The sequence below is a fragment of the Mustela lutreola genome, chromosome 9 (genome assembly GCF_030435805.1).
Source record: "Mustela lutreola isolate mMusLut2 chromosome 9, mMusLut2.pri, whole genome shotgun sequence".
NCBI lineage: Eukaryota > Metazoa > Chordata > Mammalia > Carnivora > Mustelidae > Mustela > Mustela lutreola.
In genome coordinates this window covers 27142930-27164015 of record NC_081298.1, presented here as the reverse complement: position 1 = coordinate 27164015, position 21086 = coordinate 27142930, and the positions used below count along the sequence as shown (strand labels likewise).

The 21086-nt window shown below is 41.6% G+C and overlaps 1 protein-coding gene across 3 annotated transcripts in view; it reads left to right on the top strand.

The window, feature by feature from the left end:
- CSNK2A1 (casein kinase 2 alpha 1) overlaps positions 1-12788 on the top strand; it is a 53478-nt gene extending 40690 nt beyond the window's left edge. For all 3 annotated transcript variants that reach the window (XM_059133666.1, XM_059133664.1, XM_059133665.1), the window contains 6 exons: positions 3350-3460; positions 4355-4456; positions 5840-5940; positions 6733-6881; positions 7834-7920; positions 9857-12788. In XM_059133666.1, coding sequence (XP_058989649.1) covers positions 3350-3460; positions 4355-4456; positions 5840-5940; positions 6733-6881; positions 7834-7920; positions 9857-9972 — 666 coding nt within the window. In that variant the 3' untranslated portion in view covers positions 9973-12788. The remainder of the gene's footprint in view (positions 1-3349; positions 3461-4354; positions 4457-5839; positions 5941-6732; positions 6882-7833; positions 7921-9856) is intronic.
- The last annotated feature ends 8298 nt before the right edge of the window (positions 12789-21086 follow it).

The following is a 21086-nucleotide window of genomic DNA, read 5'->3' as shown; positions in this document are numbered from 1 at the left end:
AATCACAGAAATAAATGTGTCCCAGATGGAAGAAATCGCAGGTGCAAAGGCCTTGAGGCAAGAATGTGCCTGGCACGTTGAAACCGATAGAGCTAGATAGAATGAACAAGTGAGGGGCACCTGGGTGGCTCAGTGGATTAAGCCTCTGTCTTCAGCTTAGGTCATGGTCTCAGGGTCCTGGAATCAAGCCCTGCATTGGGCTGTCTACTCAACAGGGAGCCTGCTTTGCCCTCTCTCTGCCTACTTGTGATCTCTCTCTGTCAAATAAATAAATAAAATGTTGAAAGAAAAAAAAAAGAATGAACAGGTAGGAGAGGATCAAAATGAGATCAAAGAGGTAGAGAGAACAGATCATGTAAAACTGTAAAGATCGTTGTCAGTCCTTTTCTCTGAAGATGCAGAGCTTTTTTTGCAGGGCTTAAGCAGAAGGTTAACATATTCTCACTTAACATTTTAAAAACATTCATTACATATCTATTGGAACAATTAAAATTTAAAAATGGCAATACCAGATACTGGCAAGGATGCAGAAAAAGTCAGTCTCGTGCATTGCTAGTGGGAACATGGATTGGCACAGCCATTTTGAAAAATGCCAGATTGGGTCACCTGGGTGGCTCAGTTGGTTGGGTGTCTGCCTTCAGCTCAGGTCGTGATATCGGCATCCTGGGATCAAGCCAGTCATCCGGGAGTCTGCTTCTCCTCCCTCTGCCCTTCCCCCCACTCATGCATGCACGAGCTCTGTCTCTCTCTGTGTCTCTCTTTCTCTAATCTTTAAAGAGAAAAAAGAGGATAGAACCTAGTGATAATGAACAACTTGGTAGATTTCATGCTGAGGAGGGAAAAGCAGCCAAAAAGTTAAACTAATGAGTCCATTTTCAAAACAACGAAAATGGAGCTTGAGAATAGGGATTTCCCCAGGGGAAACCCAGGGAAACCTAACCCAGGGGTTAGGAAGTGAGGGGAAGGGATAGCACAAGGGACACCTGTGGTGATGAAACAGCTCTGTATCTTCTAGAAGTTCTGTGAGTCTACGCATTGATAAGTTGCAAAGAACTATATGCCTGCATGCTTGTAAAACTGGAAAATAAGATCTGTCTGAATTGTGCCAGTATGTTTTTATATTGTACTATAGTTATGCAAGATGTTACCCTTAGGGGAAATTGGGTGAAGGATATACAGAGCATTTCCAACTTTGTGTGACTTTATAAACATTTTTAAATGAAAGCTTTTTGCTCTGTAGAGAATAGAGGTAGAGGACAGGAGTGAAAGCAAGGAGACCAGTTAGGGAAAAGGGCTATTGCAGTAAGTCAGATGAGAGGTGGGGATGGCAGTGGATGTGATAACTTTGGTTAGAATATGCTAGAGTCAGTTGACAGACAGTTGACAGTTGCAGTGCAGTGTAAGGGAAACAAGAATCCAGGGTGAAAATTTTGACCTGAATATGCCTCTCTCTCTGCCTACTTGTGATCTGTCTGTCAAAAAATAAATAAAATCTTTAAAAAAAAAAAAAAAACTTAGAAAAAAAATGTTTAGTTTTGATATGTCTGTTAGGTGATTGCGGGAGTCAGCTGGTAGGAGACGTGGGCCAGAGAGTATGGGTGGAAAAGACTGAGGTGCTATCTGTGAAGCCACAGCTTGTTGATAAGAAGGTCAAAGAAGGCTCTGAAGCATTAATGTTAAGGGGGTAAAAAGAAAAAGCATACAAAGGCTATGCTTGCTTTTGTAGCTTTTGTTACATTTTCCTTCATTACTGAAACAAGGAAAACACTGTACCTAGTTAGCAGTGAACTTGGAAAGATGGTGCCAGAGTGATGGCACTATGCAGGTCCTCCTACTCCTACTTCAAATCATTGTTGTGCTTGGCAAAGTGGGCAAATAAGGGTGCCTCTTGGGCTTGCCTACTTCTTTTTTGATTTTTGTGAATATATTCTGATAAGAATGGTTTGTGTGGTTTTTCCCTTCATTCACTCAGCAAATTCTTTTTCTTAGGATTTTATTTATTCATTCATTGATTTATGAGAGAGAGAGAGCTGGGGGAGGAGCTGAAGGAGAGGGACAAGTAGACTCTGTTCTGAGCATAGAGCCTTATGTAAGGCCAGATCCCACACCTGAGACCATGACCTGAGTCAAAATCAAGAGTTGGGTGCCTAGCCTACTGAGCTACTAAGGCACCCCGCAAATATTTTTCTTCTGTGTACTGGGCATTGTGTTGAATTCTAAAAATTGCAGAAGTGAATTACATAGTCTCTTCCCTCAAGGAGCTTATAGTGCAAAATTGAAAAAGAAAGCTAAAGGGTCACCTGGGTGGCTCAGTCATTTAGCCTCTGCCTTTGGCTCAGGTCATGATCCCAGAGTCCTGGGATCAAGCCCCACATCAGCTTCCTGCTCAGTGGGAAGCCTGCTTTTCCCTCTCCCACTCCCCCTGCTTGTGTTCCCTCTCTCTCTGTGTCTCTGTCAAATGAATAAATAAAATCTTAAAGAAAAAGAAAGGTAGAAAACAAATACACAATAGAGAGTTGTAGATTCTGTTAAATATATTTGAGGTTCAGGAAGCTAAAGACAAGGATTAATTCTACTTAGATAATCAGAAAAGACTTCATTGAAGGGCTAATTTTAATATCTCAAAAGATGGGGATATGTTCAGTTAGTCTAGGTTGGACAATGGAAGACATTCTTTCTAGTCAGAGGAGCAATTCAAGAAATTGTGCAGAATTACAAAATGAGATGGTGTTTTTCAGGAACTGTTTATTGGAGCACAGGAGCTAGGTCATGGAGAACCCTGTATGCCGAACCAAGAAGTTTGATTTTTTTTTTTTTTTTTTTTTTAAGATTTTATTTGAGAGAGCATGAGCATAAGTAGAGGGAGAAGCAGGCTCCCCACTGAGCAAGGAGCCCAATGTGGGACTCAATCCCAGGACCCTGGGATCATGACCTGAGCCGAAGGCAGACACTTAACACTTAGCAGTCCAGGCACCCCAAGAAGGTTGATTTTCATCCTAAATGCACTTAAGTGGTCTACTAGAAGTGTTTAATTAAAAGACAGTGACATGGCGGGGTGCCTGGGTGGCTCAGTGGGTTAAGCCTCTGCCTTTGGCTCAGATCATGATCTCAGGGCCCTGGGATCGAGCCCCAAATTAGTCCTTCTGCTCAGCAGGGAGCCTGCTTCCCTCCTCTCTCTGTCTGCCTCTCTGCCTACTTGTGATCTTTCTCTCTCTGTCAAATAAATAAGTAAAATTTTTAAAAAAGAGAGAGTAACATGGCTGGTATTTTTAAGAATACTCTGATGGCAGTGTGAGGGGTAGCTTGAAAAATAAAATTGCTTATGATTTATTCTCTTTTTTTCTTTCAGCTACGACTAATAGACTGGGGTTTGGCTGAGTTTTACCATCCTGGCCAAGAATATAATGTCAGAGTTGCTTCCCGATACTTCAAAGGTCCTGAGCTACTTGTAGACTATCAGGTGAGAAAAGAAGGGCAGATAAAATTTCAGTCTTGTATTTTTCACTTAATTTGTGAAAAATGTCGTTTTGTGCTTTTGAGTAGTCTATTTATGCACAACATGGCTGTCCCTTTCATTCGAGTGTAAAGTATGAGTCACTTCTGTTCCTCCATCATAACTTATGTTGTTTTTATCATCATAATGTCAGGAGAATCAGAATAGATCTGCATTTGCTCTAACTGAAGAGAAGACACACCAAAGATACTTTCTCTAATCAGAAATTCCAGAGCTAGTTTGAGAATTGTGTGCTAGGTTTAACCAACGTTAAGGTAAACTCAAAAATGTTCTTTTGTGATTTTCCTAAATTGTACTCTAAAGACCTTCCGTGTGCCAAAGGTGGGGCGGGGAGGGAAAAAGTCCTCTTTCTCCTCACAGAAACGAAGTCCTTGGAAGTACCTTTCATGCCTGGTCCTCCCAGGTGTTGTTATCAGATAGAAAGTTCAGACTCTGTCCTAGAAACTGCTTTTCTGGAGTCCTGAGGCTATAAACCTGAATTCAGAAAACATCTTGTGCATAAAAATATTCTTCACAACATTATTTATAATGGTGATGAAAAACAAAACACTGTCTTAAACATTTATTCAATAAAATAATGCTATACATTAAAAGTTTCCCATGGGCTGTAACAATTTGGGACCTTCTAAGGTAAGTGGAAAAAGTAATTCCAGATAGTAATATGGATTGTTTTGAAATGTGGTGGGGTCATAGAAAAAAACAGAAAATACATGAAGGTTTTACTGGTTTTCAGATTTTGAGTAAATGGAGCAATATATATGTTTTTTTTTTTAATACTAATTTTTATTTTGAAATTATATTTTATTATGTATGACAACTGACTTTTTTACTTTAATGCAGATGTATGATTATAGTTTGGATATGTGGAGCTTGGGTTGTATGCTGGCAAGTATGATCTTCCGGAAGGAGCCATTTTTCCATGGACACGATAATTATGATCAGGTGATAATGTTGTTCCCATTAAGGAACCCAGTGGGCTAACTTAGTGCTGGCCAGATCTGCCTACCCACTAGAAACTATGGATCTTGCTAAAATACAGATGACCAGCCCCCACTTAAGACCTTTTGATTCAGAATCTCTTAGGGTGGGCCCCTAAAATATTTTACAGTTTATCACTTGTTCAGCCAAGCCGACATTGATTTTCAGATTGGTGTTTTGAGAGCTACCAGTTTAGCTTTTTGAAATCAGAGTTTTCCTCCTAGCCTTTTTAATGTGCTTGCTTTATTGTGAAATATACATGTAAAATATTTTATAAAACATACATACAAATAAAAGAACAGTAGTTTAAGAAATGGGACATTACCTTGGAATCTCCTAAGTGGTTAGCTTTCATTAGAGTTGTTTCCCCCAACATGCTGGGAATGTTTCCTCCAACATACTGATTTATATATGGTATTTCTATGATCCTTTTGTCTCTTTTTATGGATTAAGTTGGTGTTTGTCAGTAAAAATATGGATGGTGTTTTTTTATACTAGCTCCCCTTCCCCTTGAAGATCAAGGGGCCATTTCATTCAAAAGAATCTGGAATGATTCTAGGACCTTATGGAAGGTACTGTTGTCTTGTTTGAGAACAATGGTCATTTTAAATGGGTCAATGAATAGCACCTGAATTCAGTTAAAATCAGTAACTATTGTTAGGACCATGCAAGATTGAGGAATATGGGGTGGGGGGGGGGGGAATAGTCCCTTCTCTCAAATAGTTCATAGTCTATCCAGTAAGGGAACAGAACATACCAGGAAATAAGTTGCAGTCGTAAATGTCAGAGTAGACCAGTTACAAAAGGCAGTTAGTGGGAGTGAGTGGTCTGAGTACAAGAGCATATTCCTAAAAGAAGTGACATCTTCAGTTGGGTTGTGAAGGCGGGAAATAAAGTTTGACCGGAGAGACGTTTCAAGGGGAAGGAACCATGGTATAAGACCATTTTGCTTTTTCCTGACACCATCATATTGAGTAATAATTAGGAAATTCTGTATGGAAATCCCTTTCTGCCATGCACAGAAACTTTTTTTTTTAAGATTTTATTTATTTATTTGAGAGAAGGATCACAAGCAGGTGAGAGGGGTAGAGGAAGAAGCAGACTCCCCACCAAGCAGGGAGCCTGATGTAAAACTCAGTCCTAGGACTCTGGGATCATGACCTGAGCCAAAGGCAGACGCTTAACCAACTGAGCCACCTTGACACCCAGAAATTTTAAATAAATTGTGAGGAGTTCACATTCATAACTTCAGCCATAGTGATCCTTTTCTGTTAATTCACTTATGGCTGGTTGACTGAATTATGTAATGTGTTTGGGGTGTGGATTTTTGTCTCTTTTTGATCCTAGTTGGTGAGGATAGCCAAGGTTCTGGGGACAGAAGACTTATATGACTATATTGACAAATACAACATTGAATTAGATCCACGTTTCAACGATATCTTAGGGAGGTAAGTCATAAAACAAAATTGTGCTTCTGTGCCTTAAGTACTTGGATGTGAACAGGTACTTTGGATCCTCAAAATAGTTAACATTCTCTTTGCCAACACTGCAAGTGTCTCGGTGGTCTGGTGAGGCAGGGTGTTGCATGGGTTGGCTTGTGGCAAAAGCACTGAACTGAATGGTCCATTTTCCAGATTCACTTACCAGCATTCTGAGTGTGGAGAGTATGGATGGCAGATTCTGTCAGTGAATGAATTGTAGGTTTCAGGAGAAGGATTACAGTTGAGTCAAAACTCGAAATCTCTTGATTTAGCAAATGACAAAACCCTAAGAGTAAAGGAAAAGTGAATGCATTCTTCAAGACCTACTTGCAGTCTACTCTGACCATAGGAACTAGACAAAGGACATTCATTAACCACTTAACTAGGTGATTTGCCTGACAAAAAGCCTTTTGCTGGTCAAGTGGCAGAGATGTCTGGAATTTATGTGGGGGTAGGAAAGATCTGATTAACCCAGCACCTGACCTCTTTGCTATACAGGAGCACTTAGTCCTATAGTAACCTGAATTATGTTTTATAGAATCATGGGGATCCAGATTTCTCTTTGCAACACTGCTATTTCTAGTCTCTCCATTCAGTTTTGTTGTTTTCCTAGTGGCAGAGTGGTAGAAGACCTACCCTCTTGAGTTTTGATCTCTCTTTGCTAGTGGCTGGGCTCCTAGCCACTAAAGAAGATGTAGAAGTAAAATGTTGGGCTTCTGTGCCCTTGGTCCATTTCTCATTCCCCATTTGGCTCTACAGACACTCCCGTAAGCGATGGGAACGCTTTGTCCACAGTGAAAACCAGCACCTTGTCAGCCCTGAGGCCTTGGATTTCTTGGACAAGCTGCTGCGATACGACCACCAGTCACGGCTCACGGCAAGAGAAGCCATGGAGCACCCCTATTTCTGTGAGTCGAACTGTCCACTCCACCGATTGTGCAGGCCCACCTAGCCGACTCTACAAGGCAGGGGAGAATATGTGTTGTGAAGAAAGCTCTGGGCCCAGCAGAATTGAAATCCCAGCTTCCCTTAGCTGGCCGTCAAGTTAGTGAGCCTTGGTTTCTCCACATGGAGATAGTGATGGCAGCTGTCTTAGAGAATTGTTCGGAGGACTGTAGTTTTCTAACATTGTGCCTGCCGCATGATCATTCCTGGGTAAACTGCTTTTCTTCCTGTGTGGGTGATGCTTCTTGAGTCTGGAGTAGTTGGATTAGCATAGCAACCCTTCATCTGACCTTGTCTGGGACTCATTCATTGGAGAAAACCGAGGAGGCTTGAACATCTACTGTATGAACACCTTAACCTAGGTCTGTGACCATAACTAACTGCTGTCCTGGGTGAAAATGCCACTTAGTCCCACACTGTCCTCACTGTGACATTAGCTTCAATGTTGAGTTGCTTCCTGGGGAGTGGTGAGATGGTTTTGTAGTAAACTGATTATAATCTTACCTAATCTTCAGACCTAAAGCAAACTGACAGGCCAATTGAAATGGAGCGTGAAGTCTGATCATAGCATCAACCTGCATAAAACCTGTAGCTTTGGCCAGTTTTACACCATGCTTGACCAGCTGAGCTGTGGACTGCAATAAAAGCAATTCGCTCTGATAATATATTATTGTCTTGGCCAGGTTATGTTGTATTGTCTCATTAAAACCTAACAAAATCATTTTGTTTTAAATTAGCTCTGCTGTGGATAGTTATCACACCTTCCTCCCATTTGGTTTAAGAGTTGGCCTCTACCACAGTTTGACAAGAAAGATAGTCCTATTTTGTATTACTTGTCTGAATTCATGGTGAAGGCTCTTGCCACCTTAACGTTCTTCTGGAATAGAAGAGCCTAACCCTTTTTGTCTTTTCTAGATACTGTTGTGAAGGACCAGGCTCGAATGGGCTCGTCTAGCATGCCGGGGGGCAGTACGCCTGTCAGCAGCGCCAATATGATGTCAGGTCAGTTCACTGGTAACTTCCCTGTGGGGACAAAAGTAGAAGTCAGTAATTATTCTTAGTTTTGCTCTCTCTTTGTGGCCTGATTTCTTGTGGCCCTTCTCCTTTCCGTAGTGATTATCTTCTTGGCAGCACTTCCCTGTGCAGTCTCCTCACCAGCTTTCAGCGTGCTGTTTGACATCTGGTGTTCTTAGTGACACTGAGGAGGGCATGAGCAGTCTCTTCTAGGCCAGAGTCCCAAAAATTTCTCCCAGAAGGACTTCAAAGTCCCCAACAAACCATGGAGAGTAAAAAGAGATCTTTTTATCTTTTATTTTAGAATGACTGTGGTTGTATGATTCTCACAAGCAAGATTAAGAAATTAGGGGTGGAGATAAAGGTGGGGTTTATACATAGGCATGTATGTGTCTAAGAATGGTTCTCCAGACCGCCTATAGTGTGCCTAGTAAATTTGTAAAGGCTTGTATACAATTAATTTTTACTATTGTTGAGTCATCATGAATCAAGAGTGAGTGAGTGTACAGAATACACAGTTTTCTAAAAGAAACTATAGGCTCATCCCCTAAGAATTATACATGTGGGCAACATCCATGTGGGTGTGCTTGTGATAGTGAGGACATTTACTGACATATCCTCACTAAATTGTTGTCACAGTTGGTTTTTTGTTTTTTAAGAACTAGCTACCTTCTGGGACTTACCCTCTAGGTATCTTACCTATGGGCAAAATGATATATATCCAGGGCTGCTAATTGTAGCCTTATTTATAATATCAGAGCATTAAAAACAGCTCCCAGTAAGGAACTGGTTAAATCAGTTTTAGGACATCCATTCAGTGGAAAGCTCTATAGCCAGAGAAAAGAATGAGTAAGTATCTCATGTTCTTTTTTAGCTCCAGAATAATGTGAAATGAAAAGAGCAAAATGCAGAACCATGTCCAAGACCAGAAGTGGACAAGAATAGATAACTCTATAACCACATTCCTTATATATGACTTTTATATGCACAGTGTTACACAGTTATATTCATGTTTACACATAAAATATTTCAGGAAGGATACAAGCAAAAGGGCAAGAGAAATTTTTTACTATATACTCTTCTGAACCTTTGATATTTTGTACCATATGAATATATTACCTATTTTAAAAAATACATATATAACAATTTGAAAATTTACTGGTTGATTGAAGAGGGCAGTCCTATAGGTAATTCAGATGAGTAGAAGAAAGCAAATGGCAGTAAATTCTAAAACACAGTTTTAGCATTTCCTCACTGAAAATGACTTTTGGTAATTTTGAAAGCTTCCAGCTAACTAGGCAGCATGATACAAGAACATGTGAGCTCTGGCTCTAGCCTTGTGCTGTTCATTAGGGCCATGACTAGCCATATGTGACTATTTAAATTAATTAAAATAGAATGAAATTTAAAGCAGGGTTCCTTGGTGTGACATTGCAAGTTCTCAGTAGCCACCCATGGGTAGTGACCACTGTATTAACAAAGGTTACAGAGCAGAAAATTTGGGTGGATAGACGCCTAGACAGGCATCAGTTTTAATTCAGACATGGTTGCCACTTACTAACTGTGCTTTGTACAGACTTCTTAAACTCTCCAAGTTTGGATTTCTTTAAAAAAATTTTTTTTTCTTTTAAATTGATTAGAAATTAATTTTAATTTGAAATTAGTTTTACTTTGTAGAAATCCAGGTGAGTAGAGGCCTTCAGAGAATTACTGGAGTGCATGGCTGTCTCACTCAGAAGAGTGTGTGATTCTTGATCTTTGGGATTTTAAGTTTTAGCCCTATGGGGCCCAACCTGGGGTGTAGAGATTACAAAGAGAGAGAGAAAATAACTGTTGTGTCACTTTTGAAATAGGTACTATGTAAAACTGGTGACTGAGATTTCTGTGGTTAGTATCTGGCTCACAGTTAGCTGTTTTCTTTCAGGGATTTCTTCAGTGCCAACCCCTTCACCCCTTGGACCTCTGGCAGGCTCACCAGTGATTGCTGCTGCCAACCCCCTTGGGATGCCTGTTCCAGCTGCCGCTGGCGCTCAGCAGTAACGGCCCCTTCTGTCTCCTGATGCCTAAGCAGAGGTGGGGGAGTCTGCGCTCTCCTTGATGCAGCTTGCGCCTGGCGGGGAGGGGTGAAATACTTCAGAAGCACCGTGTCTGAACCGTTGCTTGTGGATTTATAGTAGTTCAGTCATAAAAAAAAAAATTATAATAGGCTGATTTTCTTTTTTTTTTTTTCCCTTTTTTTTTTTTTTTTTTAACTCGAACTTTTCATAACTCAGGGGATTCCCTGAAAAATTACTTGCAGGTGGAATATTTCACGGACAAAAATTTTCCCTCCTTTCAAATTCAGTTTCTCATCACTAAAGAACAAAGATGAACCAGCCTCAATCCCGGCTGCTGCATTTGGGTGGAGATATTTTTCCATGTCCACCACTGCTCCCCCACCATCCCACACTATGGGGGGTTAATATCTCATGCTCTTCTCCAGAGATTACAAAAATGTAGCTTCTTCAAGGGAGGTGGGAAGGAAGGAGGAAGCCCAAGCTTAAGGCCAAGCTACAAGAGCAGTGTACTGCTGATCACTTTTACTCACTTTACTCGAAGTGCTTCAGTGGGGTTGTCCTGGTGAATTTAGTGGAAATAATGTCTTTGTTTCATTGAGATGCTGAAAATCTCCCCCAAAGTGCAGACAGGTCCTAAAAACTTCTGTTCAATATGAATCATGTCTTACTGACCTAACCCTAAATCCAGCTCACTTCTGCTTTTAGTTTCGGTTCTGTTAATACCTTCCCTCCTGGGCTCCTTACCTTGGTCCTCTCCTCTTTCATCTCCCCACATGCTCTGTAGCTGGTGGGAGGGGAAGGAAAAATCTTTTCCAGTTTTCTTTGACTTGGCCATTTTGAATTCACTTACTTACTGGGCTTAACTTATTGCTTTTTACAAAAGAAAAACATTGTCTGTATAGGTTTCATGCTAGCAACTCTTTAAGAGCTAATGGAAGATGTGGCCACACCAGGTTTCATCTTAAGCTTTCTACCTTCTTTTCTTCTTTATTCCCCTTCCTTCACATGCCATCCAGTGAGAAGACCTGCCCCTCAGTCTTGTAAATGTATCTGAGAGGTAGGAGCAGAGCCACTATCTCCAGTGAACCTGAAATGGTAGACCTGTAATTGTGGGAAAACTATGAACTCTCTTGTTACAGCCCTGCCACCCCTTGCTGTGTGTATATATATAATACTTTGTCCTTCATATGTGAAAGATCCAGTGTTGGAATTCTTTGGTGTAAATAAACGTTTGGTTTTATTTATCAAGGTTAGATTTAAGTTCCCTGTGTAAAGGTCTCGCTGGGTGGGTGTCTCACGTTCACATCCGAGGGGCCTGCAGCCCTGTACCGTGGAGGCTTCCCAAGGCCCCCATTTTTATACACCCCTCATTCGACCCATGGTACCGGGCAGGGCAGAGAGGCCTTAAAAAAGCACCACAAGCCAAAGCGTCTCTGGGGATTAAGGATCCTTTGCCATAAAACTCATTTTGTGTCTCAGCAGTGCAGGGATTGGGGATGGAAAAGTCGCCAGTTTTTGTGTGTTTGTGTGCGTGTAAAGTGGATTTTCCACTGTAATCCAACCACCTAAGTTTATCAGGTGCTTCACTGAGGAAGCCTAGTTTTTTAAGCACAATAGCAAAACCATCAGCTCTGTATTTTCTCCTGTTCTTTCATTACAGTAGCTGCTTGTGGGAACTAGGAAAAATTCTTCCAACATATTTGAAGGCCTAAAGTCTTAGTTCCCTTTTCTCCTACCTTTATAGATCATAAGCCTTTCTCGCCTGGGCGCCATAGACAAGCGTAATCGTTTCACGAGTTGAATTTAATGAACTTATCTAACTTTATAACCCATCTTGGCTCTAGTAACTTGATCAAGGTGGTGGCTTTCGTGAATATAATGGTAAACTTTAGAGGAAGCTAAAGCCTCCTTTTACAATGCTTCTCAACCATAGGGAAAACATTCTGTGTGGCAGGGTGATTTTCTTTCTTGTGGCCACTTAACAGTGGATATTTATTGTTCTTGACCCTTTTATGCCCTGGAATGCTGTGGGGGTTACCATGTTGAATTTGTGCAGAAGCTAAAAGCACCAGATGTGCCAGAGATGCAGTTTGTGATTCGTTTGCACTGGATTGTGATTTGAACAGGACACTTACGACTAATGAATTCTTCCTTTCGAGGTGGGGAGGAGGGTTGTAAATCGGGACTTCACATCCCACCCTTATAGCTCAGAGAATCTAGTTGTGGCTGAGGCTGATGTGGGGAGCTGCAGACAGCTGAACCTCCTAAACACGCATCAGACCTTGCGGGAGATGGAAGGTGAATGCAGAGGACTCTGAAATGCCACCCGGGAGCCTTTTAAAATAAATAGAAGTTTTAAAAATGCTACTTAAGGAGTCACTGCAGAAGCATGAAAAAAAGAAGACCCAGTTGGGCGGGTGGGTGGGGGGCAAGGGTTTACAGAGTAACAACTTCTGTGTTGTTGTAAATTACCTCATCTGTATACCTTGTATTGGGACACTTTATTTCTCAGCACTACCTGTGTCTGCGTTGATGAGATGGCAGGAAATGGAATGCCAATATAAGACAGTTGTGTTGGCAATTACTCTGAAAGGTTTTTTAAGTATTTTTTAATTTTGTTTGAAGTGGTCCCCCCCCCTTTTTTTTAAGTTTGAAGTCAGAAGTTCCCCTTTGCCCCCTTGATTTATTGGTTGTAATTGTATTGTAATTGGTATAACATAAAACATAACTGTGCTGGGAAGAAGTTGTGCCATGAAGGTCTTTAATTTTTTTTAAATAAAAACATTTAAACAAATGAAATGTCCCTGCAGCCTGAGCAGTATGCTTCTCCAACCGACACCGTGTGTGATAGATGGCTTAGTTCTCATGTGCTCTGAATTTAATATTGGGTTGATGGAGATGTGACGTGGGATGGATTCAGATTGGTTGAGGAGCACTGAAGTGGAAGTTTTTGACCTCAAGAGTCAGTGAAGAAAGCATGGTGGTGTTGCTAAACAGGATTGGTTTCATTCCTGTCTTGTCACTTACTTGGCTACTTGGCAAGTTACTTAACTTGTGAATCTGTTTCATCATCTATAAAATGGGGCCACTGCTTTCTTGGGATTGAATAATTGAGAGTAAATGTCAAATATCAGGCACCTGCTATGCTGTTGATAACCCTGATTCCCCAGGCCCCCTGGTATGGAGGATTGGTTCTGGGCCCGGACTTTGCAAGTGATTCACAGTACGATCATTCCTCTGGACTTGTCCTCTATGTGCTCAGTCAGGGTGTGGTTGGGTGAGGTGTCTTCTCAGTTGCTCTTCAGCTCTAACACTGATTTTAGAAAGTTTGAGTGGTGCTTACATAAAGAGGTCCACGGAGACAGCTTTATTCAATAGCAGAAAAGATCGTTGTTGAATAAATGGTAGCAAGCCCTGTGGAAGGTCAGCCTTGGAGATACCTAACCCCTGGAGGCAACTTGCAGCGTCCTGACTTGAAGATGTTCTGGAGAGCTTATAGGAACATATTTGGCAGCTTAAACAGAAACTGTTCAAAGGGCTGGTAAAAGAAGTGAAAAAGTTCACTTGCTGATCAGTGCCAAACGAGTAAATTCTCCAAGATTATATACTTGAATTGCCATTTGATCTTTTTCATTTAACTATAATTTTTAAAAATTGAAATCAAGAGATGCTATTATCTCAGACTTCTAGTTTCCTTTAAATGTTCATTGCATACTATTTTAGGACATCTGCTTGTTATTAATATTGGGAGTTCAAATGTGGTTCAGGTAAGAGGAACTATTGTGTAATATCTTGTATCTGAAATGCCTAACTTTCATGAACTTTAATTTTACTTCCATTTTATACATGAGACAGGAAGACTAAATTGCTGGAGTGGGCCTGTTAGAGACAGAGGAATCTGTTTTGTAAAATTGTCTTCAGAGTATGGCTAATTACCATAGTCCTAAAATAGTCGAGAAAATTGGAGATTGGTTGGCAGGTTGGGGAATTTTAATTTCCTCTCAGTCTTTAAATTCCGTTTTGCCTCACCTGTTACCAAGTGTGCTTATAATTAGAATTGACCATTTGAACATCTCTTGAAAAATCTAGTTTTTCACCACTGCCTTTAGATTCCCATGAGCAGATTCTCTCCCAAGATTAGGGTGAGGTTGAGTATTTGCTCAACCATCAGTCCTTGACTACCCCCAGCTGGTAATCTCCTCCCTGTGCCTCACCTCTAGGGACTGTGGCCGATTGTCCTCATGGGACATGCTTGCTAGAGAGGCTGTCTTCCCCAGGGTCTTTTCCTACTTGAGGAAAAAGTTAACTGAAAGGCTTTGAAGTAAAGCAGTCCGTGATTCCCTCCTCAGAAAACAGGTCTAAAAAATTTGATCCGAGCAGATATTCACCCTATCTCAAGTCCCCCCAGCCTGCTTCCCCCCACAGCCATCGCTACCACCTTTCCCCTCTGTCTTGTAACACCTGAACTTTTATTGTATTACTGTCTTTCCCCACCTACACGTGAGCTCCCTGCTGATGTTCTGTATCTTACTAATCTGTGCATCCTCATAAAACCTTCTTTTTTTTTCTTTGAAAAGTGCACCAATGTCCCTCAGGATTGAAGAGGATTGAATAGAGTAGCACATGGAAAATGCTTAGCACCATACCAGGCTTAGAGCAGATGCTCAGTCAGTGGTAATACCATCTTCCACTCCAACTTCCACCTTCCCACCCTGCTACACACACAGTAAGTAATGGAAGTATTATTGCATGAAGAGCATCTCAAGATCAGAAGACTCTTGCCCTTAAGTTTGCAGCTATAATTGTAAGCCATGGGTCAGACTGAATTAACATAACAAGAAAACACAATGAGCCCTTGCTGAAATAAAAGTTGCTGAAGACTGGGGCGCCTGGGTGGCTCAGTGTGTTGGGCCACTGCCTTCGGCTCAGGTCATGATCTCAGGGTCCTGGGATCGAGTCCCGCATTGGGCTCTCTGCTCAGCAGGGAGCCTGCTTCCTCCTCTCTCTCTGCCTGCCTCTGCCTACTTGTGATCTCTCTCTGTCAAATAAATAAATAAAATCTTAAAAAAAATACTCTTAAAAAAAAAAAAAAGTTGCTGAAGACTAAGCAATGATTTTGACCAATTTAGTAGACTTAGATGCTAACAGCCCTGATTTCCACCACTTGTATATAATACGAAATTCAGACTATTCTCCAAGTGAAACAGATGTGTAGAGGTTGTCAGGAGGTAGTCTGGTTCTGGAGTCCACGTATTCAGGTACTTTGTAGATTTTGTATCTTACTATGATTCTGCGCTAAATTGTACCACTTCAGAGAAGTAACCCAGTAGAACTGCAGATGCCCTGGTTCTAAGCAGAGTTCTGTCTGGGTATGTGGTTTAGGGTCAGTTACTTAACCTCTCAGAATCTTCACAAGTGATTTATTGTGATAAATTCAGATGAAGCCCACTTTGCCCTTTATTTCCTGATCAGATCCTCTTCTCTTCCTCCCTGCCCCAGATGTTCTAATACTTTCTTCACCTGTAGAATCGGGGTCTAAATACCTGTTTCATAGGGTGGTGGTTCACATTTGATGATCAGTGTTTGGAAAGTGCCTGGCACACACTACAGTTGGACTAAATGCCCATTTCCATTGTACAGTTGTGCAGATTCATATACAGAAAGAGGATCTCACAAGTATAGGGATCCCACAGGTTGTTGCATTCATTCCTACAATTTCACAGTAGATGGTGGTAAAATGTCGTTGTCTTTAAGAAAAAAAAAAACCCATCCATTAAATGTGACCGATTTTCAGTGATGTAAGTCGTTTCTAATTTGCATGAAGGCGAGCATTGCCTTGTCTGTTCCCACCCCATCTCACTCATTACCCCTAAGATAGTTATCACTGTCTCCTTTGAATTTTTAACTTATCTACTGAAAACTATATTCTTGCAGTGTACCAAATTACACTGCGGATTTGCCTCCCTGTGGCCATAATCACCAGGGATTCTTAGTGGTCTCCGTGTAATGCCTCCAGATGGGAGCTAATAAAATGGCCAATCCTTTTCTTGGAGAAGTTCCTGAGGGGATTGGGTATTTCTGAGTCAGCTTCATTCTTGCATCACCTGCTTTGATAGAGTTTTCTTGCTTTCTCTAATGAGGAAAAAGGAAAAGCAGCAGCAGCAGCAGCAGTGGTTTCCTGATCACACCCTGTGAGTCAGTCTCAGCTATAGATAAACATTTGTAGACTTACCTAGAAAGGAAGATGGAGGACATTGCTTTTTTCTGTGTGAACAGTTCTGGGAACTCCACAGTGAAATTTCCTATGAAGAAGCTTACATACCCACAGCTCTCCACACTCATGCATACCTTCTTCTGCTCACCGAATCACATCCCTCCCTCTCAGGATTCCTTACACACTCACCTTATTGACCAGTCTTTCCAGAGTTTATTTGTTTATATCAGATGCCCTTCAGCAAACATTATTTGGTGTTTATGAACCCAGCCCTATGCTAAACAATGAGAACTGGAAGAGATGAGACATAACCCCAAGCGGAAATGTGTTCTTGTCAAATAGAAAAATGGGAAACAAAACTATGTATATGAGAAACTTTAAAAAGAGATACTGGAGGGGCACCTGGGTGGCACAATTGGTTAAGCGACCGCCTTCAGCTCAGGTCATGATCCCAGAATCCCGGGATTGATTCCCTCATCGGGCTCCCAGCTCCATGAGGAGTCTGCTTCTCCCTCTGACCTTCTTCCCTGTCATTCTCTCTCTCACTCTCTATCAAATAAATAAATATTTTTTTAAAAAAAAGGATACTGGAAAAATCAGATTGCCCAGTCAACATGGTAGACAAAGCTAACTCAGCCATCTTCATCCTGCTCTAAATACATGAGGATGCTGGCTAAAATAATTTACTTTAAGTAGCCATTTTCAAAGGAAGATATGGAAGTTTCCAGGTGGCAGAAAGAAGAATTCAATATGAAGGTAAGTGGATATTGAAGTCCCAGTGACCCCCTCCCAAGACATGGGGTATGGGTATGGGCCACAGAGGCTAGGGCCTAGGGGTTGAATGCCCCCTGAAGATAGGAGATAGCCTCAGGGACTTTCACAGTAGAAACTGAAATAGGCTGCCTCCAAGATAACATACTAACTATAGTTGACTCTGGGAAGTGAGGTTGAGATTGATGTCACAGGGGCTCCTGGGTGGCTCAGTCAAGACATCTGCCTTCAGCTCAGGTCATAATCTCAGGGTCCTGGGATCGATCTCCTGTGTTAGACTCCCTGCTCAGTGGGGATCCTGCTCCTCCTGCTCCCTCTGCCACTCTCCTTGCTTCTGCTTTCTCGTTCTCTCTCAAATAAATGAATAATGTTGGGGGCGGGATAAATGTCACAAAAACTCAGTCTGCAGAAAGGAATCCTAACAAGCTCTTGGGGCAGAAAGAATGGTCAAGGAAGCTTTCCCAGAGGAAGGGCTGCTAGAGCTGGTTAGGGAAGAGGCCTAGGCAGGGCCTGTACCTGGGATCAGAACCCATGTCTCCTGGCTCAGTTCTGCTTCCTGGACTGCCTTTGCATGAGTTGTGCTGCCAAGAATCTCTCCAGGTTTCTAGCAGTCATTATAATTTTTTTCTTTCTCTCTTTGGCTCTCTGGTCCTTTCACTAGAAGCACTTCTGCCTCACACAGATCTCTAGGTCAATTGTAACTGTAGTTCAGCTGTCTAGACTGAATTCAGTCAAACAGCTCTGCTTTGGGTTGAGGTGGGGCTGGGTTCCCGTGTTGATTGGACTCCGATTTGTTCACTGGTTCCTTCTGGGACCAATGCTGAAGTTGGAGCTGCTGCCCAGGGTATACTCTTCTTGCAGTGAGCTGTTGGAGCACAAGAGGCCAAATGAAATCACACAAGCAAAGAAATAAAGATTGGGAATTTTCCAAAATTAAGGCATATAAGACATTAAGCTATAGATCCAAGATGTTCAAAGAACACCAAACAAAATAAATGTATACCCACACTAAGCATGTCAGAAATGTTAAAACAATAAAAGCAAAATATTAACGAGAATCTTGAAGAACATCCCAGAGAAGAAATGACATACGACCTACAGAGGAAGCAAAAAATTACCAAATGACAGAAGACAGTGGAGTGGCCAGCGCTGAAAGAAAACCTGTCAACCCAGAGTGAAAATCTTTGAAAATGAAGAAGGAGAGATAAAATCTTTCTTAAAAAAAAAAAAAAATCTGAGGAATACATTGCCAGAAGACCTATTTCAACTAGAAATATTAAAGGAAGTTCTTTAGGCAGAAGGAATGTGAAACCAGACAGAAGCATGGATCTGCAACGAAATTAAGAGTGTTGGAAATGGAATAAATGAAAGTAAAATTTAAAATTTAGTTGCTTTAAAATAAGTCTACAGAGGTCAGCAAACCTCTAAAGGAGCAGGTAAATAATAAGTTTTGCATGTCCTATGATCTCTACTGTAAGCACTCTACAGCTGTGGCACGAAATCAGTCTTAGACAATAGGTGTATCAGTATGGCTGTGTTTCAGTAAAACTATGGACTCCTGAGATTTAAATTTCACATAATTTTTATGTGCTACAAGTTAGTATTTTTGGCCCTTTTCCCCCTAATCATTTAAAATTGTTAAAGCCATTTTTGGCTCATGAGCCATCCTTTAGATTGTGTATAGCATATATAAAAATAAAAAATATGTATACATGTATGATGGTATATCTGTAAAATAAAATACCGAGTAATAAAAGGAATACACTTGTACATGCACTGATGTGGATTAATTTTAGAACAGTTATGCTGAGTGAAGGAAGACTACGTACTGTTTTAAGTCCATCCATATAAAATTCTAGAAAATGCATACTAATCTCTAGTGACAGAATGTAGTTAAGTGGTTCTCTACAAGTGCAGGGTGGGGATGGGGTGCAAGAAGGGGAAGAGAAGGGATTTAAGGAAGGAAGAGATTTAAGAAAGTGTAATGAAGGGGCGCCCGGGTGGCTCAGTGGGTTAAAGCCTCTGCCTTGAGCTCAGATCATGATCCCAGGGTCCTGGGATGGAGCCCTGCATCCAGCTCTCTGCTCAGCAGGGTGCCTCTTCCTCCTCTCTCTCTCTGCCTGCCTCTCTGCCTACTTGTGATCTCTGTCAAATAAAATCTTTTTTTTAAAAAAAAAAAGTAATGAAGTGTATGGCAACAACATGAAGAACAGAAGAGAGGAAATGGAAATTCACTATTACAAGGTCTTCATTGCTGTAAATGAAGCAGGATGTTCTTTGAAGGCAAAGTTGTTAACGAGGTGTGTTGGGAATCCTAGAGGAATCACTAAAATCGGGCTCTCCACCTCTTTCTCACTCTCAGCCCAGGTTTTGTACAGGGCTCCGCCCCGGGCTCAACAGTGGAGCATGAGACTCAGGCCAAATCAAGAAGCACATAGTGGCCACAATGACTGGTTCAGGCTGAGACCTGTGATGGTCAGAACCAGTGGGACATGTCAAGGAAATGCCAGGACAAAGACAATTGAGCTATATTTCATGGAGTCAGATGTAGAAACTACTTCAGATCTGGCACTGCCAGAGGCTGGTTATGACCCAAGACCTGTTGGTGAGCACAGTCATCGGGAAGAGATGGGCAGCTGAGAGATGGGAGAGGATGCAGAAGGGCAAGAACTTTGTAGTTACATGAGCCAATAAAGCTTTTTGCCTGAGCTTGTTTGGGTGTGTGTGGTTTTTCAGTCGCCTGCTGTGTAATACAGTATCAAAAATTTATCCTTCCCCAGCTCAGACATCAAAGTGTGGATTAGCTGGGTTCTTTGGCCTGGGTCTCACTAGTCTAAAATCAAGCTGTCAACAAAGACTCTCATCATTGTCAACTGATGGTCAGACTTCTCTTCCAAGCTTGCTGTTGGCCACATTCAGTTCCTTGTGGTGTAGGACAGAGGCCCTCCACACCTGAAGGCTACTCCACAAACGCTATTGTGTAGCCCTCTTGCAACATGAAACTTGACTTCTCACAAGTGAACAGGAGAATGTCTTTTGCTTTGAATTCCTCTTGCAGGCAAGGCTTGCACCTTCTTTTAAAGGGCTTCCCCTATTTAAGTCCACCCAGGCTGATTTTCCTTCTGATTACTTCAAAGTCAACTGATAGAAGAAGAGATTCGTTATGTCTGCATAATCCCTTTACCTTTGCCTTGTAACATCACAAGAGCAAAATCCCCATCATATTCACGAGTTCAGCCGCTCCGAGGGATTATACAGCCATGTATACCGTGGAGTAGGAATCTTGGGAACCATTTTAGAATTCTGCCTACCACTGACCTGATGCCCTTTTGCCTTACATTCAGTCATGAGTCAGTTTCTGGAATTTTCCATATTTTACTAGACTTCCAGGTTGTCTGACTTCTTTTCACTTGCCTTTACAATCGCCTGGTTACTTGTCTCTTCCCCCATGAGAAGTTGACTACTGAATGAATATTCATTATCTCCATTCCAGTTCACAATCTGGCACAGGTCTGGCGCTCCACAAACTTGTGTAGATAAGTGGAGTAGATTCTTATGTTGGGGATGAGGATTAATCTAGGTGAATTCAAAGACCACGTTGATTATGAACATTCTTTTTTTTTTTTTTTAAAGATTTTATTTATTTGACACAGAGAGATCACAAGTAGGCAGAGAGGCAGGCAGAGAGAGAGGGGGAAGCAGGCTTCCCGCTGAGTAGAGAGTCCGATGCAAATCAAGTCTCCACCCCAAGACCCTGGGATCACGACCTGAACGGAAGGCAGAGGCTTAACCCACTAAGCCACTCACGTGCCCCAATTATGAACATTCTTTACCCTGCTGACTACATGCAGTCCAAATTTGAGTATGGTTTAAGAGGTCCTACCTGATGCCCCATGCACAGTTCTCTGCCCTCACTACTATCAAAGTCCCACTTTCTCTTTCATACTCTCTGTGCTGTAAGAACACTAAATCACTTCATTTCTAGATACGGCTTGCTTTCTTAGTTTCACAATAGTGCCTGTGCTGTTTGCTTAGCCTAGAAGTTAGTTCCCTACAACTGACTTAACGGTGCTACCCATCGTCTATATAAACTTCAAAATCACTACGCAGGG